A 12,126-nucleotide genomic window follows, 5' to 3' on the forward strand; every position below is an offset into this window, starting at 1 on the left:
CTAGCTACTTCCCAGGAAAACAGCAGCAGCCATAGACTACTCTGATCTTATGTCAGGTGGACAGAAAGGAACAAGCCTTGACTCAGAGAAATGTAGAAAGCTTCCCTTGGGCTCCTCCTCAAATTCCCTGGGTTAAAAACTAGATCATCCCAAATCTTGATAGTTTTGGTTTTATTTTTCAATAATTTTTAAAAGTTTATGGTCATTTGAGAAATCTTAAGTTTACTCACTACACTGAATTTTTAAATCATAGAATCATTAAGACTCCCCTGAGCCTCCTTTTCTCCAGGCTAAACCCCCAGCTCCCTCAACTGCTCCTTGTAAGGTTTGTACTCCAGACCCTTCTACATTTATATTGCTCTTTGCATGACTCACTATTGTTTCTAATGGAAAACACATTTGCTGTGTTTAACTTTGTTTGCATTTGTTTTATATACCGGTTTTTTGTTTGCTTTTCTGCTTCCTAGCTCTGAACTGTCACTCTGAATAGGATAACTATTCCCCAGGGAAAGTTATTAGTGTCAAGTAAACAGCATTTGTACCTGACCCATATGTTCATTGTGAGAAAGAGTAAGAAAAGGAAGTAATTCATAGCTATTTAATTATTTATTCTCAGAGTTGTAGAAGAAATGTAAATTTCATTTCTGAACACAATAAATTTAAAATACTTTAGAATGTAGGATATGGCTATGATGACTACTTGTTTTCAAATACAGTCATGCATTTTACTTTAGAGCACAGATTTATACAAAGCAAACATTGTAACATATCTGGGGTTGGCTGCCTTTTTTCTAAAAATTGCTTATGCTATTTAAGTAAGCATTCTTATTTTTGAAATAAATCACTCAAGTCACTGTAGAAAATAATTTGAACAGTTTACCAGCTTTCTTTGAAGTACTATTGCTTCAAGCATGTAAAGCTAATGAATCCGTCTCCTAAAAAACTCATTTGTGGTAGCTGTGGGAGCACCACTGGCTTTTTAGTTTTTTCTGCATTGCAATTGATATTTTCCACACTAATCATAACAGCAAGTAAGTAGCTGGGTTTGTAGTGTGTTCAAACAATTATGGTCTAAAGATCATAAGAAAAGCAAGTATCACAGCCTTTGTAATTAACATTTCACAGACTGGCAATTTTTTTTGTTTGTATTGAGTGAATCTTTGAACTAACCTTTGTTATTTTACTTGAATTAGTGTTTTAATAAGTTTGGAAACGGAATATCTAAATTTATTCATAGAAGGGGTTACTTAAATGCTTGACAGTTATGTGAAATACTGTGTATATGACCAACTGTAATAACCGCAGATGTCTAATCCTGATATCCATGATGCAGTTTTATACTGCTCTCTTTAACTGCTAACTTCGGAGGAAACAGCACCCTTTGATTCTTGAATTGACTTCTGTTCACAAATATGCTGTGACATGATGGCAGATGACCAAATCATCTTAAAATGATGATGATGGATGATGACATCTTAAAATGGCAGATGACCAAAAAAACATGAGACAGAATGTACAATAGGCCAACACTAGCCAACAAAAATGTATATATATTTCATGTAATAGTATGTAGCTGCTGACCCTTCAGTAAACCCAGCTTGTCTCAGCCTTAAGCACCACAATACCTAGAAACTTATAGGCAAACCCACATACGAATCATCTGGAGGAAAAAGGAGAATGCTTTGCAAAGACCATGCTTCGCAAAAAATCTCCCAAAATCAAAAAAACCCAACAAACCCACAGAAAAGCCCAGCAGGGAGTACAAAATGTACGTGAAATGTATGCCAGGTCACAGCTGTAAAGTAGACTCTATGAGTGGTCTGAGTTGAAGCAGAAACACCAAATACAGTGACAAAGAAGGCAACATTGCTTTGTATTTATTTACTAATCCTTACAAAAGTTCTGACTATATAGCAATGCTAAAGATTAACTGCTGCTAGAGTATCTCTTGAGATGACTCATAAGATATAGCATGGATTTTTAAATGCAAAACAGGAACAGGGGAAAAACTGAGCTTTCTTCTCACATCCTTGTCTCCTCCAGTGGTCTGTTCATGAAATCTTGGATTGCCTGGTGTAGGGGTAACCATTTATTAATTGAAGCTTTCAAAGCTGTAATCCACCTAGAAGAAATGAAAGATCAACAACTGTCCCTGATCAAGTGTTATGTATACATTTCTTTATCCTTTGAAACACACCTTTAATAAGTGGGGTTTGTTCAGCTCTGTTACTATCTGTACTTAAAATGAGTGGATTGGAGAGATGTAGAAGGTGGAGGTGTTGCTACAAAAACAATACAGCTTAGCAGCATTTTCCAACATACTGAAAAGCTTTGTCTTTCATTCACTGAATTAAGGCCCAGGTAGTATAATTAATAGGCTTTAGGTAAAAACTCCCACTGACACATGTGGAATTTGACAGGATTATGGTGAGGGAACTTACCTTCAGAATGTAGTTTCATTGTCCAATTTGCTTAAATTAATTAAATTCTAATAGTTATTGAAAGAAGTCACTAATTCTTGGGAATGAGGAGGATATACACTCCATTTCACTAATGAGAAGTGCCATAGCTTTTATGTTCAATATAATCACCCACACATAATTGTGCAAGGCACCTTATCCAGGTTTACTTCCAAACATCTGCAAGCCAGACTTGCTGTTGTTCCAGTATTGAAAAGAACAGACCTGATGACTCAAATGTTCCGGGATATTTTTTACTGCAGTTTGACCTGCAGTAAAAGGCTACTGCTAAACGGAAATCTAGGGGGAAAAGTGAAAACAGACTGCAAAGTTGTCACTAGATTTTCCCAAGCTACAGAGCTCCTGGTCTCCTACAGTACAGTCTGGTAAAAAAACTGGGGGGAAAAAAAAAAAAACAAACAACAAAAACAACAAACAAACAAACAAAAAAAAAACACAAGACAAAAATATTAGGTTTACCTTTTGTTTTCATTTACATTCTCTGCACATAAGTAAAAAGTTTTAAACTCTTCAGATGGAGGTTTGAGTTCAATTACAGATCTCTTGGAGCCCAGGGACTGTTCACTCACAATATAGCCCTGCAGGTAAAGGCCACCTGAATAGAATAAAATAGCATGAATTATGTATATTGCAGATACCATTTACAGAGGTACTGCCAATTACAAGCATACCAACAAACCTGGCAAAATGGATTTTTAGATTGTTGTATTCACAGAGTTTTACAGACTTTACCTTTAAAAATCTGAAAGTTCTGTTTTTCTTTTATGAAAATGGATTTCAAAACAGTGTTAAACAGGCTTCATATCTATCAAATGATGAGCAATAAAGATTTATTTAGCTTTTCATTAAATAAGACATGACAAAATATTTTTCCTAGCTTTTGACTCCTATTAATGAGGCTGCCTCAAGCCACTGTAAAGTTCTTTGGAAGAGGGGCTCTTGTCTGGTATTTTCTTTTACTTTCCTTAATTAAAAAAAAAATATGAATTTAAACATGAAAACAAAAATCCTAAAATCAGGTTTAGTTCTCCTGCTGCCATTAGTAACTGAGATGTCGTTGCAGGCCACATTAGCCAGCTGTGAAGGAGAGTATTACACACAACTTGATCTTCTGGACATTTTCATTTTAACTGTTTTTTGGTGGGGTTTTTTTGGTTTTTTGTTGTTTTTTTTTTCTTTTTTTACTTCAGTGCAGATTAAGATGTAAGTTCACTTTATACATATTTGGCAAATAGTCAGAAAGATCTGCAGAACAGGGTCTTTATTGCTGGGGAGTCTCACATTTAGGCACAACAGCACTAAATTAATGTTCTAGGATTGAGAATGATGTAACAGAATGAGAATATGTGGTGAAAATGGAGAAAAATGCAATTATAAGAAAAAAACCACTACCATATAGAAGAATTTCTCTGTAGTAGGATATTTAAACACCAAAAGAAAATATTTGACAGTAGGAGCATTGGCTTCATAAATGCATACAACTTAATTTCTGGATTTCTGTTAATTCATTGCTTTTCTCTGCACAAACTTTAGCTTTGGTTTCATGTAAAGAGGAAGTCCCTGGTCATTTTATAAATATGGCCTTTGGCAGATGAAGAGTGTTATGCAAATAATATAAAGTGGCGCACCTTCTGCCTGATCATAATAGCATAAGCCCTAAGAAAACCTTTCCCTTTTGATCCAAAGACCGGCTAGCAAGCAAAAAGAGATGCATTTCCTTTCTGGTTCTTCTAACTGCCAGCTTCCTTAGCACAGGGAGATAGCATTTGCAGGTCCTCACCCATCCCCTCCCTGTGTGTGGAGTGAGCTCTGCTTGCAATTGATCCCAGTAGCATAATTTTGCTGCCTTGAGAGTGAGCAGCTGTCCTCTCCTGTTGTGGGGATCACTCCTAGATGGCAGCTTTAGCTGCAAATGACTGTAGCCACATTCTGGACCACCAGGCTCCTCAGAATAGGAAAGTTCTGCATATTGAGGCATGGAAAAGCTTTAACAAGGCCACGTGAAAACCTGGTAGTTTCAGGGCAACGAGTCAGAGTTCATGATATCTGGCAGATGCTTCCTAACATGCAGGATTCGACAGCTTTCAGGAAACTGTCATGAGTGGGACTGTCTCAATCCATCATAAAGTGCTTTAGAAGGGTGGATCTTGCTTTGGATAACCGCTCCTGAAGTAATGCAGAATAACTCCATTTCAGAAAGAATAAAAATGTGGGAGGAAAAGGAAAAAAAAGACTAGGGTCAGGAATGAGGTGGCCAGTGAATAATTAGAGACTGAGTCTGGATTTCCTTCATTCACCTTCATGGAACAGCATGGATTTCCTGATAAGAAACTTTCATTAATGGTAAAAGTTCTACTTGGAAACTGCAGTGAAACATTTCTACTCCAATAATAAATTAAAATCTAGCAACCATCCTTACCTTGGGCAGGTGTAGACCGGAGAGTGGCATAAAAGTACAAACAGCCATCCTTCAGAATGCAGTAGTGCTGAATCCAGACATCTTTGCTCCTGTCCAACTGGTGGAGAAGACCCAAGCACTCAGGGTTCTTGATAGCCAATGGTGGGAGTGTAGTGTTATGTAGTGTGACATCTACCCACACATGGTTCTGTAAAGTAAGCATGTAATGAAATGTTCTGGTAAAAAATTAAGGAGTACATGCTGGTATAAAAAGACACAATATCTAGTCTTCTGCCAAGAAATTACATTCGTTGTGAAAATCTTTCGAAATTATGTGCTGGCTTTGGCTAGAATAGGATTAATTTTCTCCACATAGCTAGTATTTGGGGGCTGTGTTTGGGTTTTGTGCTGAAAACAGTGTTGAAAACACAGGGATGTTTTAGTTATTGCTGAGGAGGGCTTGAACTGAACCAAGGGCTTTCTGCCCTTCAGTCCACCAGGGAGGAGGCTGGGGATGCACAAAGAGTTGGGAGGGAACTCAGCCAGGACAGGTGACCATAAGTGACCAGAAGGACATCTCAGACCATACAACATGCTCAGCATATGAAACTTGGGGAAGAAGAAGGAAGTAGGGGAAAGTTTGGATCAATTGTGTTTGGCTTCCTTCCATTACATGTGATGGGGACCTGCTGTCCTGGGGATGGCTGAACACCTCCGCAGCCATGAGAAAGGGTGAATGAATCCCTTGTTCTACTCTTCCTCTGTGTGTGGGTTATGCTTTACCTATTAAAATGTCTTTATCTCAATCCACTAGTCTTCTCACAGTTTAAGACTTCTGATTCTCTTCCCCTCTCACAGTGGGAGCTAGTGAGTGAGCAGCTGTGTGGGGCTAAGTGCTACTGAGGTTAAGTTACAACAAAATTCAATGCTGAACATGAAATTACACAAATGTATATATGATAGAAAATATCCAAATGTCTACTCTCTTCTTAAAATAATGATTTGTCTTTTCTACTTTATATTTCAATACATGTTTTGTAGGTACAAATAGGATTACTTCACAGTTGTGTTAAGTTTTTTTGAAATTGCATTGTTAGTTGCTTGACTTCAGTAGTCTTAGTATATAATCTGGCAAGACAAAATTCAGAATTGATCTCTGGGCTTCAGAGAAAATGTCATAGTGTCTGTAGCAGGATACATCATTCAGATGTGGATGGAAGCACTACCACACAAAAAATGTTTCCCTTCACTTCCCGGAACTTCCCTTCCATTTTTTTTACTGCGTTGTTAATGGATGAATGCATGAATGATCCTTCTGTACATCTAATGTTGGAAATTTTATACAATGGGTTATTTATGCATGCTACACTAAAGAAAGAGTCTCTTGATGTGTTTTGTCTATGTGAGCCTTTATTATCCTTTTTGGCTCACGCTGTTTTATTGGGTTTTTTAGGTTAAGATACACAATTTCAATAGTTTGATTTATTTTTGCTGTTTTCAAGTGTGTGGATTCCTTCATACTCTTTTGAGAAATGCTCAGGAAGAATATACTTGGAAACAAGTTTGTTTTTGCACTTATAACTCATCTGAAAGCTAAAGCTGGAAGAATTGTATGTTTGATCAATTTACTTTAGTGCAAAAGGTATTAAAGCAACAAGAAACACCTTTCACTGTTTTTAAACCTGTCACTAAGCAGTGCTGAAGGAATCACTCATATTACTTTCTTTTCACTCATTATGCAGGTTTTTAATTTGTACCTTGCAATTTTCATATTTTTATAAAATGGTCTGTCTATAGCAGGAAAGAGTAGGACTCATGGGGCCAGGAAAGGGCAGACTAAAATGTCTTCCACCTCTATGGTTCCAAGTCTGGAAATACTAAAATTAGCTTTTCAATTCCCAGTTCAGGGGCCAGCCAGAGACTACTGATACTGAATTATGCTGGGCTGAGTAAGGTCTCCAAATAGTAGCTCAAGATCAATTATGGCTATTTTTTTCCTAGCCAAAGGGGCAAACAGAGAGCATAACAGTGTAAAGAGATGGATAAGTCAATTTTTATCAACATACTTATCTTTATCTTTGAAAACACAGAAAATAAGAAATCAGCAATCATGCTTCATCATCACTCATTATTCTGTTGGAAAAAAATGGGTTGTCTGCAATCAAGGCAGAACTGTGGGGAATACTTAGGAAGATATGACCCTTCTCTTCTTTTACCCCAAACAGTACTACCTAAGGCTTACACATACTTGTGAGAGTCATCTCTACTCTTGCTTTCTGTCTGCTACATTAATTCTATGTTATGTTTCCAAACCAGCCTAAAGCTGCTGATATCTGGAGAGGGAGCATTTAATTAATTCCACCATATGGCAGCATATAAGCTGAGTCATAGTCCTGTATATGGCTCTTAGACTGGGAGTGATTCATAGCCCAGTAGAACAAAAAGGTGCAGCTTCCATGTTGTTGTCTGCACCTGACTATGCACAAACATAGCTACTCTCTCTCTCAGTCTTCTGCACAATCTGCTTAACACATGCTTCTCACCTAAATACAGCATTACCTGATGGATGGGATGCACTGCTTTATCCATAGCCTCCAGCCACCTATAACATGACAAAAAGTGAGAATAGATTAGTTTTGTAGATCAGAACAAGCATGCTTCACCGCCTCTTCTAATTCTTGCTGACACATGGAGCATCTAAAAGGATATACAATTTTCAGGACATATTCAAGACTTTAAGTAGGAAAAGTAATGGATTAAAACTAAATAAACATTGCTGACTCTCAAAAATGTAAGCCTCAAAGCGTCCTGTACAACACATTGTAATAAATAAAGGCAATTTTGCAGACAAGGGAATCTATATATCAAAATATTTAGTTCAAAAAAGAGTTCAACTTGTCAGGTTAAATGATTACTCTCCTTGTCTTTGTCACAATGCAGATAATGAATCTGTGAGAAATGTAAAAAAAATCCCTTTAAACTGGAAACTGCAGAATGAAGCAAGATGTTTGTTGGCAAAGTTATTCTGTTGCACTATGGATGATACAAAATTTGGAAACGCAAAATGGTCTGCTATTACAATGGTGGGTTATGTTTAGTGGTAAAAAGATATTAAAAATGGGTGTATGAAGAGCAAACTATCAACTTAATTCACAGCTTTATTTTTCTAACAACTAACAATAAAACAAAAAGGAAAATAAGACTTGACTTCAGTACTTTTTGAAAGTTATTACTCCATTGTTTGTATTATGGGTGATTTCAGTATCTTTGTTTAGTCAGCTGTTTTTTGGGAAAGGCAAAACAGTATTTTTAAATTCCAACTCTGTGTCAAACCTGAAGACATGGCCTCTTATGAACCAACATGCTTTTGTGGCACATTTACATTTTAAAATACTGAAATGAAAATGTGACAGAATGACAGAAAAGGAGATGAAGACGGGATTGTATTTATTACCAGCACTGTCCTTGTTGGGCAGAAAAGAGACTTGATAAGCTTACATTCATAGGAAAATTTACACTTCCATTTGATATAGCAGTGAGAGAGAAGGCATGAGAATATGGTGAAGTTTTTGTTCTCAGGATAAATCAAGTGTTCAGGGACATAACAAACATGAACATTAAAGATTTTATTTAAATAAAAAAGCTACGAAACTGAAAACTAATTTTTGAAGCTTCTACAATTGAGAAATAGAAACATTATCTTCCCTTAAGTCGTTGATAGATTTTTTTTCCTAAGGATCAAGGTAGTTATTGTGAACATACCCCAAATACGCAACCTCCTTCTTCCCATACTGGAATAACAAAAGAGATGCTGTTAAAATGAAAGATCACTTACCTCTTCATTTCTTGGTTGGAAGTTGCACAGAAGTGGAAAATCCTGTTTCCAGCTTGAGGTATACATTTAAAAACAAATGGTTTACCCAGACTGGTGTCGACACCAATTTCTGCTCCTTCCAGCTTTGTTACTTCCAGGGGTCTGCACTTCCCTTCATCCTGCAATTAGAAAGAAGGAATGCCCAAAGTTCAGAACCTAATATACGAAACTGATCCCTGTGAGAGACAAACTAATTAAACATCCTCTAAACCTGCATCTTTGTTTTTGCTCTTTTAATTGTTTTTTGTTCATCAGAAGCCATATCTGCATGCAGAAAAAACTTTCTAGGGTATTTGTAGATATTCCTCACATTGAGAATGCAGCTGAGTGATACCAGGATTTTCAAAGTGCACTGAAGAATTTAGGATCCTGTGTCACTCTGATAATCAGTGCAACATTTGCAGTTTGGTTTATGCTGAAACCATTACCTTGTATGTGTAGATACAGGCAAAAAAAGACTTAAATTTGAAAATAGTGAGCAGAATTTAAGTTACTTTGCAAAGTTGCTGTAAATACAATTGTGTTCATAAATCTTCCCACACAATTCAGACAATCTTCAATGGAGAGCACTTCAAAACCCTTTTGCTTGTTTCTGATCATGTCAAAGCTCTTTGAGATTGAAGGGCATTTCCAGTGTCTTTCCTGTGGCTAGTAATAAAGAGCCATTAAGCTCCTTTATGCACATGGGTAGGTGAAGCAGTTTAACCCCACACTTTCCCAGCCCAGCTCTCCTTAAATACATATCTTAACTCAAAACAGTGGTGCGCATATCTGAACAGTGAACGCTAGCTGTGTTTTAAGAAATATTCTCAGCCACTTCTCCTTCAAGATCTGTGACTAGAGCTCTAACAGTTGCATCAAAATTGATGAGAATAAAATGAAAAATGAAAGTTAATGCTGGGGCCTCTGAAGAGAATGGGTGCAGTTTGCAAAATACACAGATGGTGGAGTCTCATAGAATAAAACTGGTTGATTGATGGGAATTAATTAAATTTTGTCAGTAGGAGCTGTACTGCAATTGCCTCAAGCAATTTTTTCTTAGCCTAGGAAAAAAGCCAACATACAGAGCCTTCCATGGGAAAAAATGCACTTGTGGGAATTAAATAGTTAAATGCTTGATTGTATTCTCACTGGCACATGGTTAACACTCTTTGTTATACATAATTCTTCTGTAGGAACAAAATAGTCCCTAATAATGACAATAGTATAAACATTAATGAATAAATTTCTTCTATTTTTACTCTTTCTTTTCTTCCTGTTTTTTCCAATGCCAAACTAAAGATTTTTAATGTGAAACTGAAGAAGATTAGGGCAAATTGTCAGTGCTGTGTGACTGCTTTACTTATAATGCTTTTAGACATGAAATAACACTGCAAAGACAGCATAACCAAAACATTTATTCAGGTCCAAATCCCATTCCTAGAGCAAAGCATGGCCAGCACTGTGTCAAGGAGGATTCAGTAGGATCCTGTCCATGGTCCTGAGGGTCACTTTAGGTACTGAAATGACTAATATTATTGCACATCCCTATAAACTTGTTTTGTAAACACTTTCAGTGGTGTCTAGAATGAATGTAAATAGACGTTCTGTGGCACCAAGAATTATTTGTGTTCACTGTGTTTCAAAGGCATCTAGGAAGGGAATAAGATAGATTGGAGGTGTGTAAAGGGAGATCAAATGCCCTTCACTAAATGATAGAGAGTCGTGCTCCCCTAATTCTGATAATCCAGCCCAGAGAATCATGGAATTGTTAAGGTTGGAAAAGACCTCCATAATGATCATGTCAAAACATTAGCCCAGCACCACCTCATTCACTTCTACCACCATGTGTCACATCTGCACATTTGTAAGGGGTGTTTTGCCACTCAGGTGGCTTTCTTGAATAAGAGATGATTCCTTTGGCAAATATCCCTTTGCTACAAAAAGTACCAAAGGTATATTAAAAAAAAAAGAAGAAAAACCCCCTAAATTCTTATGCCTGAGGCTGAAGGGCAACCAACTGATGAGACTGCCATTATGGAACCTGATATACCTATGTGATGCTGCTTGAGAGGATCATATGTTTGTACAGGCTTAATCTGAACTAACTCAGATTGTAGCTACTACTTCCATTCTGTGTTAAACAAAAAATTTTTTTCTTTCAAGATGTGATCATCTACTTCATGAATTCTAGGCTGTCTTCAGCATCAAACATGGATGAAGGTTCTCTAGGTAGAAGGCAGGAAGCAGGTGCTTTTTTCGTAAATGCTATTCCATGAACAGGAGAAACATCTGAAGTAACCATTCCTATACTGCTGGTTTTCCTAAGATGATCTGAATATTAGGTTAAATGTTTCTGGAAAAAAAAATAGAGTTTTAAACGATGTACAATGATGAGAAACTAAAATCAGAAAGAAATAAAAATAGAAAATTCGATGCCTCCTTCATTTATTGTAGGTGGTGCTCATTAAGGTAGTGCATGCAGCCCTATTTAATTTGGTACAATTAATTCCAGAATTCCAGTAATACCATTCACAGTATTTCCTGAGTGATTCACTGTATTCAAATTTTGTTCAAGCCCAGTTATATTTGCTACACGAATTAAGTTTCTTCATGTATCATTAAGAAGCAGCTGAGGAAATATATGCACATTTCATGCTATCAGCAGTAAAAAAAAGTAGCAACAGGAATAACTATGAAATGAACAGGAAAGTAAGATACAAAAGAGTCTCTAACTACTAGTAAGAGGGAATGAAAGTAACTTTACAGAAAACAATATCAAATCTTAGAAGAAATCTAAAAGACAATGTGAAAACTGAGCAGCGCTAGAAAGCAGAAATGGAAGTCTGGCTAGCTTGGGAGACTGGTAGTAGAAAGTGTGAAGCAGTTGCCCCTAGGTCACTGGTTCAGAGTGGTTTTAGGTCAGCAGTGGCATGACCAAATTTTTGACTGTCTTTCAAAAGTATCTTCCTGGATGTGCCCCAGTGTTCTTAAACTAGACATGTCTTAACTGAGACAGGAAACTGAACTTTTTTTCTTTTTCTGTGTTTCTCATTTGCCAGCTTTCTTCATGGTAGCTGATGTGTCCACAACTCTTCCTGGCATTTTCACCATCTATTATTTTCTCATTGTCTCTGACCAGCTTCTCCTTGAGGTCTGGTGCTGCTTGCTTAGTATATCGCCAAAATCTTCTTCTACCTATGCCTTTTTTTCAAATCACTGTTTTTGTGGTAGGCTCATTTTTTTTGTTCTTTAAAGAAATTACAGCTGAGGGCTGTTTACATTTACTGCTTCTTTGAGCTGGGCACATAAATGCAGAGAAGTGACTAAGCCTTTTTATGTCTTATTTCCTTACATCTATTTCCTTTGCCCTTGAGGAAAGGGCTTGCGTATAT

At 36.9% G+C, this 12,126-nt stretch overlaps 1 protein-coding gene across 4 annotated transcripts in view; it reads right to left on the minus strand.

Annotated features, from left to right (window-relative positions):
• Positions 1–253: 253 nt before the first annotated feature.
• The window catches only part of LOC136374356 (uncharacterized), a 41,089-nt gene continuing 29,216 nt past the window's right edge, over positions 254–12,126 (minus strand). For 3 of the 4 annotated variants that reach the window (XM_066339676.1, XM_066339674.1, XM_066339675.1), the window contains 5 exons: positions 8,714–8,871; positions 7,438–7,480; positions 4,900–5,086; positions 2,940–3,075; positions 260–2,122 (listed from right to left, as the gene is read on the minus strand). In XM_066339676.1, the coding sequence (XP_066195773.1) occupies positions 2,023–2,122; positions 2,940–3,075; positions 4,900–5,086; positions 7,438–7,480; positions 8,714–8,871 (624 nt within the window). In that variant the 3' untranslated portion in view covers positions 260–2,022. Of the gene's footprint in view, positions 2,123–2,939; positions 3,076–4,899; positions 5,087–7,437; positions 7,481–8,713; positions 8,872–12,126 lie in introns of all 4 variants that reach the window. The other variant, XM_066339677.1, reaches the window with a different exon arrangement.

The sequence above is a fragment of the Sylvia atricapilla genome, chromosome Z (genome assembly GCF_009819655.1).
Source record: "Sylvia atricapilla isolate bSylAtr1 chromosome Z, bSylAtr1.pri, whole genome shotgun sequence".
Taxonomy (NCBI): domain Eukaryota; kingdom Metazoa; phylum Chordata; class Aves; order Passeriformes; family Sylviidae; genus Sylvia; species Sylvia atricapilla.